Consider the following 19,180-nt stretch of genomic DNA (forward strand, 5'->3'; position numbering starts at 1 on the left):
CTCAAATACTGCAATGTACTGAAAAACACAAAATATTCCTGATTATGGAAGGCAATGACCACACACGTTTCACACAAATGCCAAATTGGACACTTAGATATAAATGAATATCTTAAAAATAATCTTAGACGTAAATATTCATCCTGCAAAATAAAACCAATAAGCCATTTTCAGTTGCTTTAAGACATCACACCACTAAAATGTTACCACATGCAAATGCACATTTCAAAAAAGTAAAGCCCTAACAATTCTTAACAAAGCTCACAGGCTCAGGTTCTTGGTTGAAAGGGGCTCACAGAGAATACGTCTACCATTTTTTCCCACTTGAAAAAACACCTTAATGAAGCATAAAAAGAAATCATTCATAAGGTTTTTAGGACTGAGGGGTAGCAACAGCACTGTGGAAATGCTGGTACATAAACGGAATATAAAAGGCAAACAACGTTAAGAATGATTAATGAACCAAAGAGAGGGAAACCAGGATTAGGAATGGCTCAAAAAAAGGCAGTTAATATGGAATCTAAGCATCATAGGAAAAGCACCATGTAAATTAAGTATCAGCCATTCATTCCCAGTCCATTCCACTCTGCTAACACTCATACAAAACAATTATATCCTCCGTTTGGCCCATGGACGAAACACAATACGCCTTTAAATGCTGAATTCACCGTTCATTCAGTAAATAAAAGCCCATGATTTTATTTACAGATTTAAAAGCAGTAGAAATTATCTGAAATCATCATTTATGACTTCATCCTCTGGCTCTTTTTTCATGATTAGTCTAACCTAATCTTTCATGAGCCAACTTGATATTTTTAGCTAATGCCATCTGCTGGAGCAGTAAGTTCAGCAAACTGGCAGGCAGTGTACAAGAGAAGTGAATCCCTCTCTTTACTCCACTAAAACTTAACTCTAAATTTAACCAATTTTTGGGCAAACAAGTCCATTTCGTCCCAATTGAATATTTCCTATCTTCTACTTTGGTGGTGTTATTTTTTAAAAACCAACAACCTGGACTAGGTAACGTATTACCTACAAGATTATTTTATTAAGATTGTGAAAGAAAAAACACTGCCAATTAAAATATGACTCAATGCCTTAAAGTCAGTCCAACACAGTGCATGAGTCAGCTACACTATGGCCTCTAGATCCTTTGGAATTTCTTTGATCTATTTGAGGACATTTGGCAGTTTGTGCCTTTGGATGTATTACTGATACAAGGTGGGCAATCCTCTTGCGCATTACCTCAATGGCAAAACATAATCCACTTGTGGGTAACTTCCTTAGTTTCAACAGAACTAATTTGTGGCTTTAAAGAATAAATGTTTGCATTCGAGCAAATACTATTTTGCCCAAATACTAGAAAATTTATATCCTATCACTGTTTCTCAACTTTCCAGATACTAAATAGCTAGCTATTCATTCAACAGAGACTCCTAGGGTAACATTTTTGAAGGCATTTTAATTAGCTAATTCAGTACATGTAGTCCCAATAACTAACAATACTCAAATGAAGCGATAACATATACAGCCAGATCAAGTGCAAGCATTCACAAGCAATGGGAACCACCAAATTGCCACCAATTATAATGATCCCACATAAGATATGCATCAATTTGGACTTTAAAAATGGGGGAGGGGGAAAATCACAAAACTAATAATACAACTTGAACTTGAAAATTTCTTAAAACTCTTTAAAAAACCACTCTTTATTTTGATCTTTTTTCCTCTGCCCATTTCTCAAGCGTTAGGCAACCACAACATGGAGATACACAGAAGCATAGCCATTCTTCTGCATTTTTCCTAAGAGGACATGAACATCACAAATCAGTTAATGGAACTATTATTTGCCATGCTTTAATCAACAACCATGTTTATTATAAGTACTAAATTAAATGGTCAACCACATTCAAACCCTGTCTTTCAGATTCTGGAGAAAATTCCTAATGTTTCCTCAATGTTAATTTGATTAATCACCCAGTGATACAAACCATGAGATGCTGCAGTTAAATATCTCCTACATCACAAAATATGTGAAGTTTACTAACAGGTGAAGCTTGTTGTCTGAACAACAGATTTTACAAAAAATGGCAGTTCTAAGGTTGGAAGGTCAAGAGAGTCAAATGTGCTCTTCTTTTCCAATGAAAACGTCTGAATAATAGCAGTTAACTTTTCCAGAGTCTCAAAACCAGTTAAATAGCTTATTAAAACTAGTTTATATGTTATATTGATTCCCAATCTTAGGTGTGCTATGATAGCACACTCCTACACTAGCACACTTGTCCTAAAACCTAATATAAAGGAACACACCTACATGTATGTATATCAACAAAAAGGTACCTACAGAAAGATATGACTAAGTTCTAACCTCTGGTACCTATGAATGCAGGTTAAGTTAAAATCTTCATATGAGATTGCAAACATTTATGGTGCTCTCTAAACCCAATCACACATATCCTTAATGAAAAGAAATGAGAGGGAAATGTGAGACACAAAGAGTAGCCAGGTGAAGATGGAGAAAGAGACTGGAGATACATAAGGCAAGGAATAACAAGGACTGCTAGTTGTTATCAGAAGCTAGGAAGGAATCATGAAATGAAAGGCTGTTCTCTCAGGATCTCGAGAAGGAACCAACTCTGTCAATGCAATGCTTTTGAATCCCTGGTCTCTAGAATTTAGAGAATAAATTTGTTAATTTAAGACTAAAGCAAGAAAAAAGAGAGTACTTGATCATTTGCTATACTGCTAAATTTAAGAAACCCTTTGCTTGAGAGAGAGAGAGAGAGAGAGAGAGAGATCGATCGATCTGACACATAACACATAAAAGACCTAACAAGGAAGATACTGGTGGTCCTAAAAGCCACAGACCATTTTCCTATACCTAAGTCAAGTTTTACTACCTTTCTTACTAGTAATAAATATTTACCCAGGCTAAAAGATGAGTCATAATTCTAAAGTTTTAATAATGGATAAGTAAACAAAAATGCTACAAGACAACCAAACTTGAAATGATCTATTCACTTAAAGACATACAAATTATCTGCAACTTATTAGAAACAGAAAACTTGTGCCTCACCCGATTTACTTAATCAAAAATTTTGAAGGTAAGGCATAGCAATCTGTGTTTTAACAGAACTGTTAAATTCTATACACTAGACTAAGTCTTAAACTCTTGCTAATGTTTAAGACTTAGTCTAAATTAATAAAGTTAAACAAGAGGCAGATTAAACAAATAGATGCCTACTGTAGCATCAGACTCCCTTGAATTAACTCATAATTCAAATATTCAAGCACTGTTTAATTACTGAAATAAACCCAAAACTCAAAGTGCTCATAGCACCAACCTAGCTTAACAGTATTCCAATCACTACATGCAGAAAGAGTAACTACAAGCTAACCAATTCTGATCCAGCCAGATGACATCACCAATTCTGATCAAAGCATAGTAATGCATTACATCCTTCACATATATTATTTATAATTTTGTACTCATGTATTTTTTAATTTTTGAAACATCCCATTCCTTTGGCTTAAGGAAAAATCATAAACTAAGAAAAACATTCATATTTTTCGAATTGAAAATCAAACAAGGGCTGGGGATATAGCTCAGTTGGTAGAGTGCTTGCCTAGCATGCATAAGACCCTGGGTTCAATCCCCAGCACCACAAAAAAGAAAAAAAAAAAAAAGAAAACCAAACAAGTTATTTAAAAATTTAATAATAAACAATATATATATAAATTATTCCTCACTTTAGTGTCAGTGACTAAATGTTGCAACTATGAGTGGAAAAAAATTAACTACACAGGGAAGTAAGCCTCAATAGCTCAATGTTATGTTATTTGGTATAGGTGGCAAAAGGAGTGGTAAGAGAAATTACCCTAAACCTTATGAATTCCTCCCCAACCAAATCCAGATTGGGCAAAAATGCTTAAAATAAAAACACAAAAGTAGAATATAAGAATTAAATAACTTAAAACAAGCTTGGGAAGGTTATGTTGTAAAGCGTGGGACATCATATAAAGCGGTAAGTTCAGCACTTGATCAAAATCAAAAGTTTTTTCATTACCTGTAAGAAATAAATGACAACCTGGTCAAAAATTGCAATTTATATCCAAAATGCTATTTTGTTAAGAGCTTCTACAAATCAGTAAGAACCAACCACAGAAAGATAAGTAAAGAAACCAAACAAATACCAAATTTTATCAATTGTGTGATACTGTATGTTTTGTCAATTTTCTCTGAAATTTGATATGCATTTCAAAATACCACCTTATAAACTGCTGCCAACCAGATAGCAATCCTTCTAACAAATGAAAAAAGCATCAGTCTCAGATCCCAAAAGATATACAAATGGTTAATACATACCTATAAGATGCTCAATTTCATACAAAAGAAATGCAAATTAAAACTATAAGGAGACTACATTTTTCACTTACAAGATTGACTAAAGATAAATTTTACTAAGCTATATGAGGAAAGGCAAAGAAACAGACACTCATCTGCTCATTCCTTACTGGTGGGAGTAGATAAAATCTTCATGAAGGGCAATCTGGCAAAAGCTGATAAAATTCAAGCAAAACCTTTGATCCAACCAATTTCACTGAGGGAGTTCATTTCACATATGCCAATGTGTAAAAACTGTCCATATGAAGTTGTAAGAGTGTGCTGAGGACACCAACTGTTTCTAATAGCAAAAATTACAAAATATTAATCAATCAGATTAGTCAAACTAGAAGACAATAAAAAATGCCAGGCAACCATTAATAAAAGAGTGAAATAACTTGATATTACTGTTCTAGAAGAATCCCACAGCACAAAAACAAAAAAATCTGTTCTGAAAATCCTAGTTAGTGCTATTCCCATACTGTCAAGAGTTTGGTTGCCTTTCAAGTATAGACTCTATTCTGGTATAACTAACTATGCAGATAACTCAAAATTGTATCTAAAGATCTAAAACATGCATCCACATCACCCAAAGAAATTCTTGGATGACTTCAAAGGTTGGCCATTTTCTTACTGATTTGTAGGAGCTCTTAACAAAATCAGCACTTTGAATACTAAATGCAATTTTTGACCAGTTTCTCATTTGTTTCTTGGCCATATTGTTTCGGATAATGAAACTTGCATTTCAATCAACTACTGAACTTACCACTTTTATGACAAATTACAAATTATTACATTTGACATGAAATGATAGCCTCTAAGCACAGAAAAGAGAAATTCTACATATGAACCTTAAGTATTGCATACTTTAGAAAAAATGAAAAAGATGAGCCTCTCTCACTCACATACACACACACACAAACTATCAAATGTGCAAGACAATTCTTAAAGATTGGAAGGGGTCTAGAATTCTAAAATTTCAAAACTGAATTCTCTCTCCTATTCCAGAAAAGCAACACTTATGTATTTTTTTAAGTATTCCGAGTTAAAATCCACCTTAAGAACCAGATTTTTTTTTTTTTGGAGACAGGATCTCACTAGGTTGCTGAGGGCCTTGCTAAAGGAACTAGATTTTTTTAGCAAAATGGAATTCTAAACAAAGAGCCCACACTCAACAAAATGATGTTGACCCAATATTAATAAACTGATGTATAGATAAGTTTTATATTAAAATAAAAATAAACATTTAAGGTATATATAAATTTTCTATCTGCCACTGAGTTTTTAGATTAACACACTACATTATAGTTAACTTGAATATGTATCAGAAGACAGAATGGTTACAGTCAGGCCCCAAGGCCCCAATTTAGGATGGTTTGACTTTATAATAACAGGCTTACTGGAATGTAAATTAATGACATAAAAGATAAACTTTGATCCATGTGAACATAGCAGTTTATGAAAAGACATTTTGTTTTTGAATATTAAAATCTCCTGATTAATAGCCTAACCAAGGTATAGGCATTCAGACAAGGCACATTTATTTTATGTGTATGTGTATATATATCACAACCAATTAAAAAAAAATCAAACCACTTCTTTGGATATAAATATGTCAATGAAGACTCAATGTATTTAACACCATATTTCTGGTGAAAAATAAATATTCTCATCATAATGATTTAAATCATAATTCATACCACTGTTTTTCATAATCAACATAAGGACACCATAGTAGTTCAAAGTGACTCAGCATTTCAACAGGAGCCATACATTCCTATGGATGTTTTACATAGGCTCAAGTTCAATTTGACATATTCTCAGCAACAATATTACACTGTAGGAGCAACACCAATCACCATAACCACAAAAGCACCATAATACTGATTACGGTAAAAAATACTGTATGTAAATGGTCACAAGAAAGATGTGGTATTTTGAACACCTTGGAATCTCTTGTTTTACTGTTCTAAATATAATAAACTAGATAAAAGAATATATCAAATACCCTTTATAATACGTATGGATTCATTCTTACACCAGAACTTAAACCTCTGGTATGACCAACAGCTAAAATATATTTAGTTATGTTTCAGAGCCAGACACCAAATCAAGCAAAAAAAAGAAAAAAGAAAAAAGCATAAGAAATCAATGATAAAAAGTAAAGCGACTAAATTTTTTCCCAACATTCATTTCCAACTCTTCAAACTTTCACAAGTGTTGAAGGAAATGCCTTCACCTTCTCCACAGCACTTACAGAAAGCTGAGATGAATGTATCAATTCTGTTCAATATTTTCTAAGATGTCACACTGTGCAAAGAAAGCCTTCTAAAATTAATCCCTTACAAGTGTATACGTTTATACACAAAATTTGAATGTAATAAGGAGTAGAAAATCAAGTTAACATCTGATGAATTAACAAAAGCCAAAAAATTTTTACTTCTAGGGTAATAACTTTCTTGTTTCTGTTTAAGAACTGCTTAAAGTGGTAACCAACCACTTTGATTTTTTTACTCCCATAACATAATTGCTATACTTGAATGAGATGTTCAATAAATTAGTTTGTAACTTGTCTTTAAATTACCACACCTGTTTTCACTTCTGACCTCCAGCCCTAGAAGAATATATGGTTTCATTCATTCGACAACGTCAAGTTTGAATTCAATTAACCCTTCTCAATTACAATTCAATTACTGTGTTAAAAGGAACTTCATTAAATTGCTTTTATAAGTTCCTTTCTTGTTTTTATTAGCTAATTAATAAGAACCAATAATTTCTCAAGCTGGAAATCTCCACTACCAGCAGCAATGCTGGGTGAAACACTGCTAACTTGAGTATCAGAAAATTATTCTTAAGGGTTACATACAAATTAACATGAATCTCAGAATAACCCCATAAGGTAGTTATTATAATTTCCATCTTCTGAAAAAAGCAGTAAGTACAGGAAGGTTAATTAACAGTCAAAATCATACTGCAGAGCTAGGACACAACTTAGGTACTGTGACCCCAGAGGCAGTGTTCTGGGATCTACTTACTTTCAGTTCTCGTCTCAAATCATCTATTTTTAATATGAGGGTGCCTGTTGAACAACCACTCTGAAATTCTGTAGTAGTCCTTAAACAGAACTGCTTCAGTTTATTGTTTCCTGGGGCACAAAAAGAATCTGCCAGGGACATGAAAGAATCTGCTATGGCCATGCCTTACAATGACAGTGCCCACCTTAAAGGTTAATGCACCCTCCAGCTCTTCACTGTAGTAGTGTTTTTATTAAGCTCGTATTTGTTAAAATACTCTGGTATTCTTTCATCTTCTTGCCTACAGAGATTATTTTATTTAGATTAAAAACAAAGTCTACATGTTTATGATCCAAATTGTATGGAAACACGTTCTTTGGCTGGTCTGTTCAAAACTTATCTCACTCAAGCTTTCCAAGGGACAGTTTATCACACCCCGAAATCCCAGACTGTTCATCTCTCTAGTCATTCAATTACATTTCAACCATATCTTCCTGTCTTTACCTTTTCTTGCCTTTTTAGCAGTTTGCCCTGAAGTTACACACCAGATAAACATCTCAAGGTAGTACACAGTCTTACAGTGCTAACACACATGTTCTTTAAAACCTGCTCTGGTTCATAAACTTTATCTCAGATGGGGTCCTTGGTGTTGTAAAATTCCAAATTTCAAATGAATCCAAATGGACAAACTTAGGGAGGAAAAGGCAAATTAGATATACTATACCCCATCTTCACAAAAGAAATTTTAACAAAGTCAGAGAAAATGTCTTTTCATGAATTATCTATCCATTTGTCATGACTATGCTTAAGTCATCCAAATTCTACAACATAGTGACAAAATTTCAAACTCCTGTTATGACTTTAACTTCCTCAGATTAAAAAGGAACAAAAGTTCTATTTGTTGTGTGCATGGCAAGTATACACAGATACAGACACAAACCCCATTCCCTGTGTTTATGGTTTAATGAAGCAAGAAAGACCAAAAAGGCTATCTTCAATCATCTATCTATACATGGTACACAAACAAGTCCTTTAACATCTTAAAACTGATCTGATATGAAAAGGTTGACTTAGACAAATCAGTTGGATATTTAAAGAATATACAGTAGGTATAGGACTATAGGACCTTCTCAAGTAAAAAGTCATGATTTTTTCCATTCAGAAAACAAAGTTTAAAAAACAAAAAAACCCACTGTTCCATCTGCTTGGAACACACTCACCCTGCACCCCAATCCCTGTTCTGGCTGGTACTACTTTTGTTTTAGGCCTTGATTTAAATACACACTTCTCTTTTCCAAATTGAATTGAATCCTCAAAGCATACTTCCATATATTCTATTTTGGACTCTATCTCAATTGGAAATTTTATATTTATACTTGATTTGCTTTATGGGGACAAGAACCAGATTTCTTTTTTGTTACTATACCTAGCACTGCTCACCCTACACAAAGTACTCAATTAAATGACTGAATGACTAAGCATTACATGGTACATAAGTGGACTGCCTTGATATCAAAACACCTCAGTAATTTTGCAGCTTTGGAATAAAACAAAAGGCATATCCCCTAAAATAACAATGAAACTGGCTACCAAATTAACAACCAAATATTGTGTTTCTTCACAGGCACAAGATTATCAAGTCACTGTCTTCCCTAAAAATTAATCAGTTCAGTGGTAGAGCAATGCCTGGCATGCCCAAGGCTCTGGGGTTCAATCTCCAGCACCACAAAAGAACAAACAAAAAACTCATCTGCCTCAAAAAAAGTGATGAATTTCTTAAATCATGTACAACTGCAAATGCTGGGGATATAGCTCAGTAGGTAAGGTGCTTGCCTTGCATACACAAGGCATGGGTTCAATCCCCAGCACCATAAATAAATAAATAAATAAATAAATAAATAAATCCTGTAGAGCTCCAACTACAAAATGCTTCTTAAAATCCACTGCAGAAGTGCTAGATGCCATCGATACCAGTCAAAAACATGGCATGGCATCATTGTGTTTTACTATCTGGTCTTCTCTTCTTTAGAGCCATCTCAATCGGCTGCCCCCCTCCCCGCCCCAAATTTCTAACTAAGACAGCAACAGGAAAATAAATATGTTGCTTAAGTTTAAGAAGTAAAGGATGGGAACAAGCAAATACCTAACAGAACACAAAAACCATTTAGCAACTTGTCCACTGGGACTGAGTAGCTACTAACGACTTCAAAACCAGAGTACACACTAACTTATATGAGATCTGATCCTCTGAAAACAGCACAATATTAGACTAATCATCTATGCATATGTATCTCAAACCATGAAGAAACTACCTTGGACTCTGTGTACAATTAAAAAATACAGCAATGTGGCTGTTCTCAAAAAAACTCTTAAATTCTGAGTCCTTCAAGCAGAATCTTCAGAGAATATTCTGATGAATGCATTCTTCCTACCCAATTAACTATATAACTGATGTCAGTCAGTTACAACTTTAGATGTTTATAACATGTTGGTTCTTAATGGGTTGATATGTGACTTTATGAAATACACCAAGGGAATCATAAACCACTGTTCTTAATGAAGTATTCTTATCAGTCAAAACTGCCATTAGTCCTCTTCATATTAAATAAGAATTACACTGGAAATTTTAACGTTTCCTTTTAAAGCAATTTAAAATAATATATACCCTTTTACTAATATAATGTCACTTAAAAACAACACTGGTTACTCCCTACCTTAAGGAGGAACATAAATAAATTTACCCTGTCTGGAATAAATTTTCTTGAAGAGGTTTAGTTATAGATAACCTTTGGGAACTGCTCCACAAGAAAACATCACAATGCTAAACATATGTTTTACTGATGTATATTTATATTGTCACTCCCTACTAAAAACTTAAAATCTTGCACAAGCGTACTCCCTACTAGACAGACACACAAACACATACACACCTCTAATACTGGTAACTTTCTCACATTTGATTTCTAAATTCCAATCTTAACTGTAACTTGCCCAAATACGATACAGCGAATCAAATGTCAGAAAGGTATGCCTACTAAAGACAAGTAAAATCTTACTCTATTTTCTTCAAGTCCTAGACATTATCTGTACTTTACAGTAGTATCAAATAAGCTATGATTTCACATAATTATTGTCAATTACAATGTAATTACAAACAACCAATAAATAATGTGATCACTAAAATTTAGTTAAGATTAAGACTTAAACAAAAAATACCCCTTATAAATCAAAGTTAAGGAGACTTAAGCATTTTAAAGCTCAAATGCTCTTAAAAATGAAATTGTATATCAAATTCTACTGAAACAAAATATATATTTCAAAAGACTAGAGGAAAACTGGACACAAAACATTAAGTGATTGAATATTTTGTTTGAAGGGATTTTTCAAAGTTGTGACATAGTTATATTTTAAGAAAATGAGACAGAAAATATTTTAAGATGAAATCATGATACCTAAAATCTGTTTCAAAATAATATGAGACAGGGAAAACACTGGGATATAGGTGAAACAAGGTTGAAGATGCGTAGTAAATACAGGGAGTTCACTAAACTAGTATACTTCTGCAGACATTTTTAAATACCTATAAAATATAAAATTTTTAAAAAAGAGACAAGAATCCCATTTATTTCCTAACCCTATAGATGGATACAGATAGATCCATCAACAAAGACTCATGTCACTGACCACATAACATTTTGTTCCAACATGTCTTTTTTTAAAACTTTGGGAAATTGCATTGTGACACAGGTTTTTTGTTATGTTTACAGTACTGGGGATTGAACTCAGGGCCTTGTACATGCTAGACAAGTGCTCCACCCCTGAGCTAGATCCCCTAGCCCTGTGAGAAATAGCATTCAAAAGAAGTTAGTATGAAAACTTCCTCCAGAATTAATCCAGACCTTAAGCACTATTTCATGGATGAACTCCACAGTACAGGCAAATACCATGACCATGACAGCCTTGAACTTGCAACCTCAGCCTCCAGAGTAGCTGGGATTACAGGCATTTGCCACTGTGCCCATCAAGAAATAAGCTTTTTAAATAACTTAAATGTCATATAAATGCAGATAAACAAAAGCAATAAGGAAAAAAAAAATGAGATTTTTAAAGAAATGACTATCCGGAAATATATACCACTTGTGCAGAATGCAACTATATAAAATGAAGAAAACATTTTTGTCAAGTTAAAACATTCAAAAAGACCAGTATGACCACATGTACCACAGCTGTAAAGAGGAACCAACACACCTTCAGGTGCCCTGAGTACATTACATAACAAGATTTGGCCTTTTAGTTCATTATGTATGCATATCAAGATCTGCAAAATTAACATTAAAAGTCCCTTGCCCACAATTAAATCATATCCCACCTTACTCACATATCATTCTTTCTAACAGTAGCTGTCCTTCTACAAAGATAAATCCATTTTATTTTTCTTTTTGGCAAGGCTGGGGTTGAACTTGGGCCCTCATGCAAGCACTCTACCATTGCTACATCCGCAGACTAAGATATATCTTACTTTTCTATCATATTTAAATGATATTTCAGAGCATGTCTACTAAAACTACACATTTTATAGGAACATTTTCACTTAAGATACAACCTCAAGCAACTAAAACCTGATCTGCCAACTTCAATTTCTACTAAAAAGCAACATATATTATAACCAAGAAAAAGAATCCACATTAAAATGTCACCTGGCAAGTCAAAGGTGGCCTACTTCAAACTATTCAAATTTTAAATTTTTATAACTTGCAAAATTCTTAACAAGTGGCAGAAAAGCTACAATTAGAAAAAGCATCCATTTTTAAAGATAAAGTACTTACTTAAGGATGGTTTTTGCGCTACTGCAGTCTTCAAATCGAATGGAATAACCAACTTCCTGGCCCAACATCACATCCATCTCATCAGCAACTCTCTGAGCCACGCTCATTGCAGCCACTCTCCTGGGTTGGGTACAGGCAACTCCTCTCTTGGGTCCCGGTAATGATCGCATATACTCCACACACCACTGTGGAATCTACCAAATAATTTCACATTTAAATTAATTCTATTCTGCCGCATATCAACTATGTTTAATATAAAGCACTTTTATCTCATTCCAATAATTTAAAATAAAATTCAATTAGGCAAGTGACAGAGAATTGTTTATAACAAAAACTTAACATATCATAACTCCTTTAACATATATAATTTAGATAGAAAAATATCCAAAAAGAGGTCATGTGTAACAAAGATGTGATGTGATTACATTCTGTGCTCTAGATCCATATAAGCTTTGCTTGGTATGCTCACCAGTGTTTAAGTGGTCCCATCATTAACTATTTGTCTACCCAATGGAAAAAAAAAATCCTACCTGAAACAAATTCTACTTAATAACAAAAATGTTAGTTTCCAATAAGTACAGCATCAAAATTCATACAATGAGTTACAATATGCAGATACAAGTAGAAAATATTCCCTTGTTGCACAAGTATCTTTTAATTCAATTCAAATTCTGTAAGCCAGCAGAAGCCAAATCCTAGCACCTACTAGTACTTCAATCCATCTTTCAGGAATGTTATGCACAGTGGCAACACTTTAGGTACCATCTTTAAAGTAATTACCAGTCTCAAATTCAATATGGCCTACAGCAATAGCACTTCGCTGAGTAAGGTCAATCAAGGGGAAAGGGAAAAGAGAAAATCTCAACCACAAGATGGTTGTCAGGATGACAGCATATTTCCTTCCTAATTATCCACACACTCATAGATTCTCTCATTTTATGGTTCTTCTCGAGTGACTTAACTGAAAAAGAACCACGGGAAAAAAGCAAATGACCATCGCATAAAACTGGAATCTACTGCTACAAGGACATGATTTGTCTTCACCAAAGCTTCCAAAAGCCTATCAGTTGCTAATGCTATAGAAAAAAACAAGGGGTTTTTGGGTACACTATGTGTACAATGACATCTGATAAATCGTATTGATTATTGCATTATTATTACATTTTAGTTAGGTTACTTTTTAATTTGGAAATAACTTGTAACTGGAGAAACAAATGAAAGATGATTATGTTGCTTCTCTGAGAACATAATAATATTTTTACATGGTTTTAAATGAACAAAATACTTCACTAAAATAGCAGAGTCTTCCTGGTATTGCAAACCAACAGACCCATGTTAAGTGGTCTTTTTATGAGGTTTTAATTATCTACCCTCATTTTACCAATCCTCAAAAGTACTGACTTACAGATTAAAAGTACTTAAAATTAATTCGTAATTCTTAAGGCAAGATTATTCACATTTTTAAAAATTTCACTCCAGTGAAATTGATAATTTAAAAATATATAGTTTTGGTTAATTTAGCAGTTCTCTTTTAGAACCCCTTATACTGTTAAAATAAATGAGGATACCAAACAATTAATACATTTATTGTATTTGGAAGTTAAAACTGAGAAGCAGCTAAATTGTTTACTAATTACTAGTAACAACCTATCTTCTATTTTTAAAATGTATATTTTTCAAATAAAACAATACTTAGCTAGTAAAGCACATTTTATTATTTTTACATACCTCTCATGTCTAGCTTATTGGAAGAAACCTCAATTCTGTCTCTACATTCAGTATGTTGCAATATTTTGTTTTGTATCAAAAATACTAAGAAATTCTTGGACCCTGGAAAAGGTTTCAGAGATTTTTAAGGGTTCCCAAAACAGCTTATGATAAGGCATCTACTCAAACTTTCTAAGGAAATATAATTTGGAAGGGATGCATATCCTGAAAGATGTGGGTGACTGGTCTGCTCAAAGTAGGCATCTGTTCTGCTCTTCCTTCCTCCACTTGAGGCTATTTTCCCAAAACCTAATCCTTGTTCCTTGGGGCTTTCCAGTTTTATATATTGTCCTGAGTAGCCTTTTCTATTCTCTTAAATTCCAACATTGCCTGCAACAGAACAAAGTCAATCCTAACTCTAGTTCCTACCCCCTAACCTGGTAGTCACACCTCCTTCTGAATAATGAATATTTTATTGGTATCTCAAATTCATCAACTTCAAAGCAAAACCATTTCTCACCTTCCTTCAAGTTCTTTTAATTTTTCCCATGTCCCCTATTCAGTGACAGTAAAAAACAGACTCCATTCTTTGTTCCTCATTCCCACTAACCTTACACACAAAGTCAAAACTTTTGTTAGGATCTCCTATATGGTCTTTCATAACTGAACATTTTAATAAAAATTTGTGTCACTCCCCTCCAATTAAACACTCTGATGGCTTCCTTACCTATAGCAAGAAGTAGTAAGGCTCAACCTAGGGCTCCAGTCTCACCTACCCCATCAACCCTTCACACACCCTGCACACTAGTCAAAATGTGCAGTGTTCCCTTCTCTAAACTTGTACCCTCACTCATGTTTTTCCTCTGACTGAACTAGCTTCAATTTCTCAAATATAGGCATAGTATGTGCACACCAAGCACAATGCAAAATGTCTTTTCTATGGCTCTTTCAAAAGTTAAAGACATTATTTCAAATTATGTTTGATTTCATTTTCTGACAGGCAGGGATAACCAAAACAACGGCTAAGTACTCTTTATTAGGTTTGTGTCCAAGTTTGGTAACAGTATACTAAAAAGCATTTGGATGAAATTTACTGATTAAACTTTCTAGTTTTCCTTTCACATCCCCAAAATTCCCTGCAGTCTTCAATATTCACATAAAGTAACCCCTGAAAGCATATGTAATCCAAATCATCACAAGCCTCTTGTGCATTGAATCGATTAAATTATCCATACTAACTACTAATAAAAACTCCTCTGAACCACATCAGACCACAGAACAGCAGTATGAAATAAATATAACTGGTTATTGAAAAGGGACAAAATTGTTAATGCTGAACTTACCTAAATCCAGAAACTATTTAACCCAGAGCAGCCCACTAAACCAGAGTTCTCTCATTAATCTAAGCCGCATTCTGGTCCTCCATAAAATGTGATTACTTTCCCTGCAGAGTCGTATATAAACTTAAAATGATATAATACATGTAAAGTACACAATGCCTGATTAATTAACAGGTGTGTTAATATTCTGCAAACCAGTAAAACAGTTGATATGATTATTTAAAATACTCTGACAATGCTCCATTTTGTCCTATTGTATTAGATGTGAAACATCTATAAAAATATATAGTATGTAGCATTTAATTAGTATAATGATATAATTAATTAGTATTTCATTATTCCCAATGTATCTGAATGCACGTGTCCATTTCATTGAAATATTTGCAAATTTGAAAACACGGGACTTAATGAAATAGATTAGCATAATTAAGAGTTATAGACTTGCACGTTTCCAAAACTTTTTAAAATTTTGTTTAATCAAAATAAAAAAAGGCTACAGTTTCTTTTCCTAACATCAGCACTAAGTTTTCCTTCACTTGAAAATAGTACTCACTAAAGTTCAGTCTTCAATAAAAGCTTTTCTATTTTGGTTGCTGTAGTAGCTTTCGAAAAGCCTCCATGAAATACTCAAATTGACTTGCAGTCCATATAACTTAAAAAAAGATAGTTAACCTCACTCAGGGGAAACACACACACACACACACAAATTAAAAATTACCCCAGGTTCATTTTTTTCACCTATTAGATCTGTAAAAACTCCAATCCAGTGATACTCCCAAACATGCTCTCACACTTGCTTATGGAAAGGTAAACTGACAGGTTACTTATGAAGGGAAGGCAATTTGGCTACATGTATTTTAACTGCAAATGATATCCTGGCCCAAGTTTCCATTTCTACAAACATACCTGCCCATGTGAAGCCTACATATCTATTAACAGAAGCCCAGTAAATAATGACTCATCCATGTTTGAAAAATATCCTAGATGTCTTATTACAAACATACCAACAACAGTATTTATTCTGGCATAAGGTAGGGATGACTACATATGCCTTCTACTTTGTGAAAGAATAGGTAATATTCAGTTCCAAACAACTATAATAAAAAGAAAAAAGAAAAAGTAACTCACCTGTGTTGTCTTACCAGACCCAGTCTCGCCAACCAGCACAAATGACTGATGTCTAACCAGGATATCTGTAAACCTATCCTTGTATTCCCAAACAGGGAGCTGAAGTCGTTTCTTTAGAATATCATAGTATCGAGGTGTGTGGGGTAAATTGGTGAATGGATTAATGCACTGTGGAAGTGATGTGTGTCCTGCATGTCCAGTGTGTGTTGAATGAGCAGAATGTGTCGAATGTGTTGAATGAGCAGAGTGGGTTGAATGAGCTGAATGGGAAGCTTTCAAAGGTGGTAATCCAGCACTGATAAGCATAGCATTGGTTGAAGCTCGCAATTCCTTCTCCTTTTCTTTCTCCCTCTCCCGCTCTCGATCTCCTCTATCACGTTCTCGGTCCCGATCTTTAGACCGATCTTCACGATCCCGGTCTCGATCTCGTTCTTTCCTAAGAACAAAAATTTTAGAATTCAGATTCTAAATTTTAAGCATAATGTTCGAGGCAATATTACAGTCATAAGAGCACAAATGTTCACTAACCTAATGAAAAAATTAATGTAAAATTTCAATGAATTACATAACTATTAGAAATAACAATCAAGAATTTCCCACACTCCACCATAAACTTTTTCCTTCCTTGATGATGCCTCAAATTATCTTACTACAAACTTCAACATAAGGTTAAGACATCCTAAGAAACAAATCTGTAAAAAAAAAAAACAAAAACAAAAAACAAAAACCTTCCTATTTCGACAACAGAAGTCAGAGACTGCAGCTGGAGTGGGCAAAAGAAGACAGCCCCACAATCTTTCCTAGATTCTCCTTCAAGCTGCACTTTGCTTTATGTTCTAATGCTAAATGAAAAGAACACAGTACAATGTTACACACAGTATCACAAGTAATAAAAATATGAATTAGAGGATTATCTGCAAGTTTGCTTTCTTAATTATACTTTCCAGTACTTCCTCAATTTTATTCAGTAGGTGTATACTGCTTTACAAGAAAAACGAAAATTCCAAAACACTTTTATTCCTTTGCTTTCAGTATCTACTCTTGCATTTAGCCTTTGGGGATAGTAAAACACTGGAAGTACAAGGTAAATCCGCATATACTGGCCAACCATAAATGAATTATAGCCGAATTAAATCTAGCTTCATCATTTTACCGCTGTTTAAAAAATGCTAAAATTATGCAGGTAGCCACTTTATTAAACTTAGGCCAGTTTTAAGTAGTCAATTATGATATATACTTCTAGTTACTAGATTGTCCCAATACAATGATAACTTAACTAGTCTAGGTGAGGAAAACTGACAAGCAGCAAGACAAAGGGCTGTATCTGGTGGCCTCTGAGGGCCTGGTGACAGAAATAAAATAATCTTTGCTTGCTCATTTTACTAATCCACTTTATTTCAGACAAACTCCTGTAGCAAAAAAGGAGTTTGTAGCAAAGAAACTTGCCACAAGGTGTTGGGACCCAGATTAAAAATAATGAGGACCAACAGGAAGCTAAATGTGTCATTGCTCCTTATTCACAATACACAAATGAGTACAAGTTTCCTGTGCTGTAAGTATCAGTAGCAGAGAAAGAGCAGTCATTCTCCATAATGGTACATCAATGGGACAATAGTAAATTCTTGACAGACCACAGCTAAAATACTAAACCCAGCACTGAGTCAGAATGGTCCATTTATAGAAATGGTAAGCTGATCAATCAAATTGGATCTTTTCCTTCTTAAAATATGCCATTCTATTCCATTAAAAAAAAAAAAAAAGACTTAAGGGGGAAAATCCTTGTTTTAAACAGGTGATATTTTTCCTTCTTCCATTTCAGTGTCCACATGCTACAGAATTATAGGGCATACAAGCTAGAAAGTTTTACTCAAAACCAAAAGAAAATCTGAAAAATGACTAACCATAAAATGGAGTCTCAAATTCAAAATTTTAGAGTCCTGACCTATCTTTGAAATATGCTATCAACTATCTGCTTTCTTTCTCTCCTTCCACCTTATCATAGTGCTCAACAAATTTAATAAACATTCATATTAGCCCAAAATGTGGATGGGGAATAGTTTACAATTGGGCAAGCAGAAATATGCTCACCAAGTGAGAAGCACTATAGTCACAAATAATTCAGAGTAGACATCTGAAAGATAATGGTACACAAAACTAGAGTGAACCCTTTAAGAACATCTGGTCTAAATGAAAAGGATTGTTTCTAATACTCATACCATCATGGGGAAGAAAAGAAGGACTGAGAAAAGAAAATGTTTAATAAATTCCTCTTGTACTTCTCACATAATATCAGATACTTAAGATATGGACCAAAAATTCAATAGTTACAAAACTGGGGGGAAGAGGGATTATGGAAGAAGTAAACTATGTATTACATACTCTTGTAGTCCTGTGCCAACAAAGAATGGTTTTCAGAGATCAACTTCATCCATAGCTTCATTTAAAAAAAAAAAAAAAAAAAAAAAACCTCTACAACACAGGAAGCAAATATCAAATACATTCTGAAGACACAAAGATTAGGAGCTGACCAAGAAATGCAGGCAATCATAGTATAGAAAGAAAAGGGGTATAACCACAGGTAAGGCGTAAGCCTCAATTTATTAATCTGCATAGTGAAAAGTGTTAGTAAGATTAAAGTAAGAAAGTAACAGAGAAGACTCTATAGGGTCATGGAAAAAAGGAAAGAGGCAGATGTAGAAAACAATTCAGTCACCTAGAAATACTGCCTTATGGTTCAAGCTATCTATCTTCAATAGGATAGGGAGGATAAAAATTAAGTCT

The 19,180-nt window shown here is 33.9% G+C and overlaps 1 protein-coding gene across 1 annotated transcript in view; it reads right to left on the reverse strand.

Annotated features, from left to right (window-relative positions):
* The window catches only part of Dhx15 (DEAH-box helicase 15), a 43,119-nt gene extending 24,498 nt beyond the window's left edge, over positions 1-18,621 (reverse strand). The window contains exons 1-3 of the mRNA XM_048783973.1: positions 18,616-18,621; positions 16,400-16,864; positions 12,225-12,418 (exon numbers count right to left, since the gene is read on the reverse strand). Of these exons, the coding sequence (XP_048639930.1) occupies positions 12,225-12,418; positions 16,400-16,864; positions 18,616-18,621 (665 nt within the window). The remainder of the gene's footprint in view (positions 1-12,224; positions 12,419-16,399; positions 16,865-18,615) is intronic.
* Positions 18,622-19,180: the final 559 nt, after the last annotated feature.

Source organism: Marmota marmota, unplaced genomic scaffold (assembly GCF_001458135.2).
Source record: "Marmota marmota marmota unplaced genomic scaffold, marMar, whole genome shotgun sequence".
NCBI classification, from domain to species: domain Eukaryota; kingdom Metazoa; phylum Chordata; class Mammalia; order Rodentia; family Sciuridae; genus Marmota; species Marmota marmota.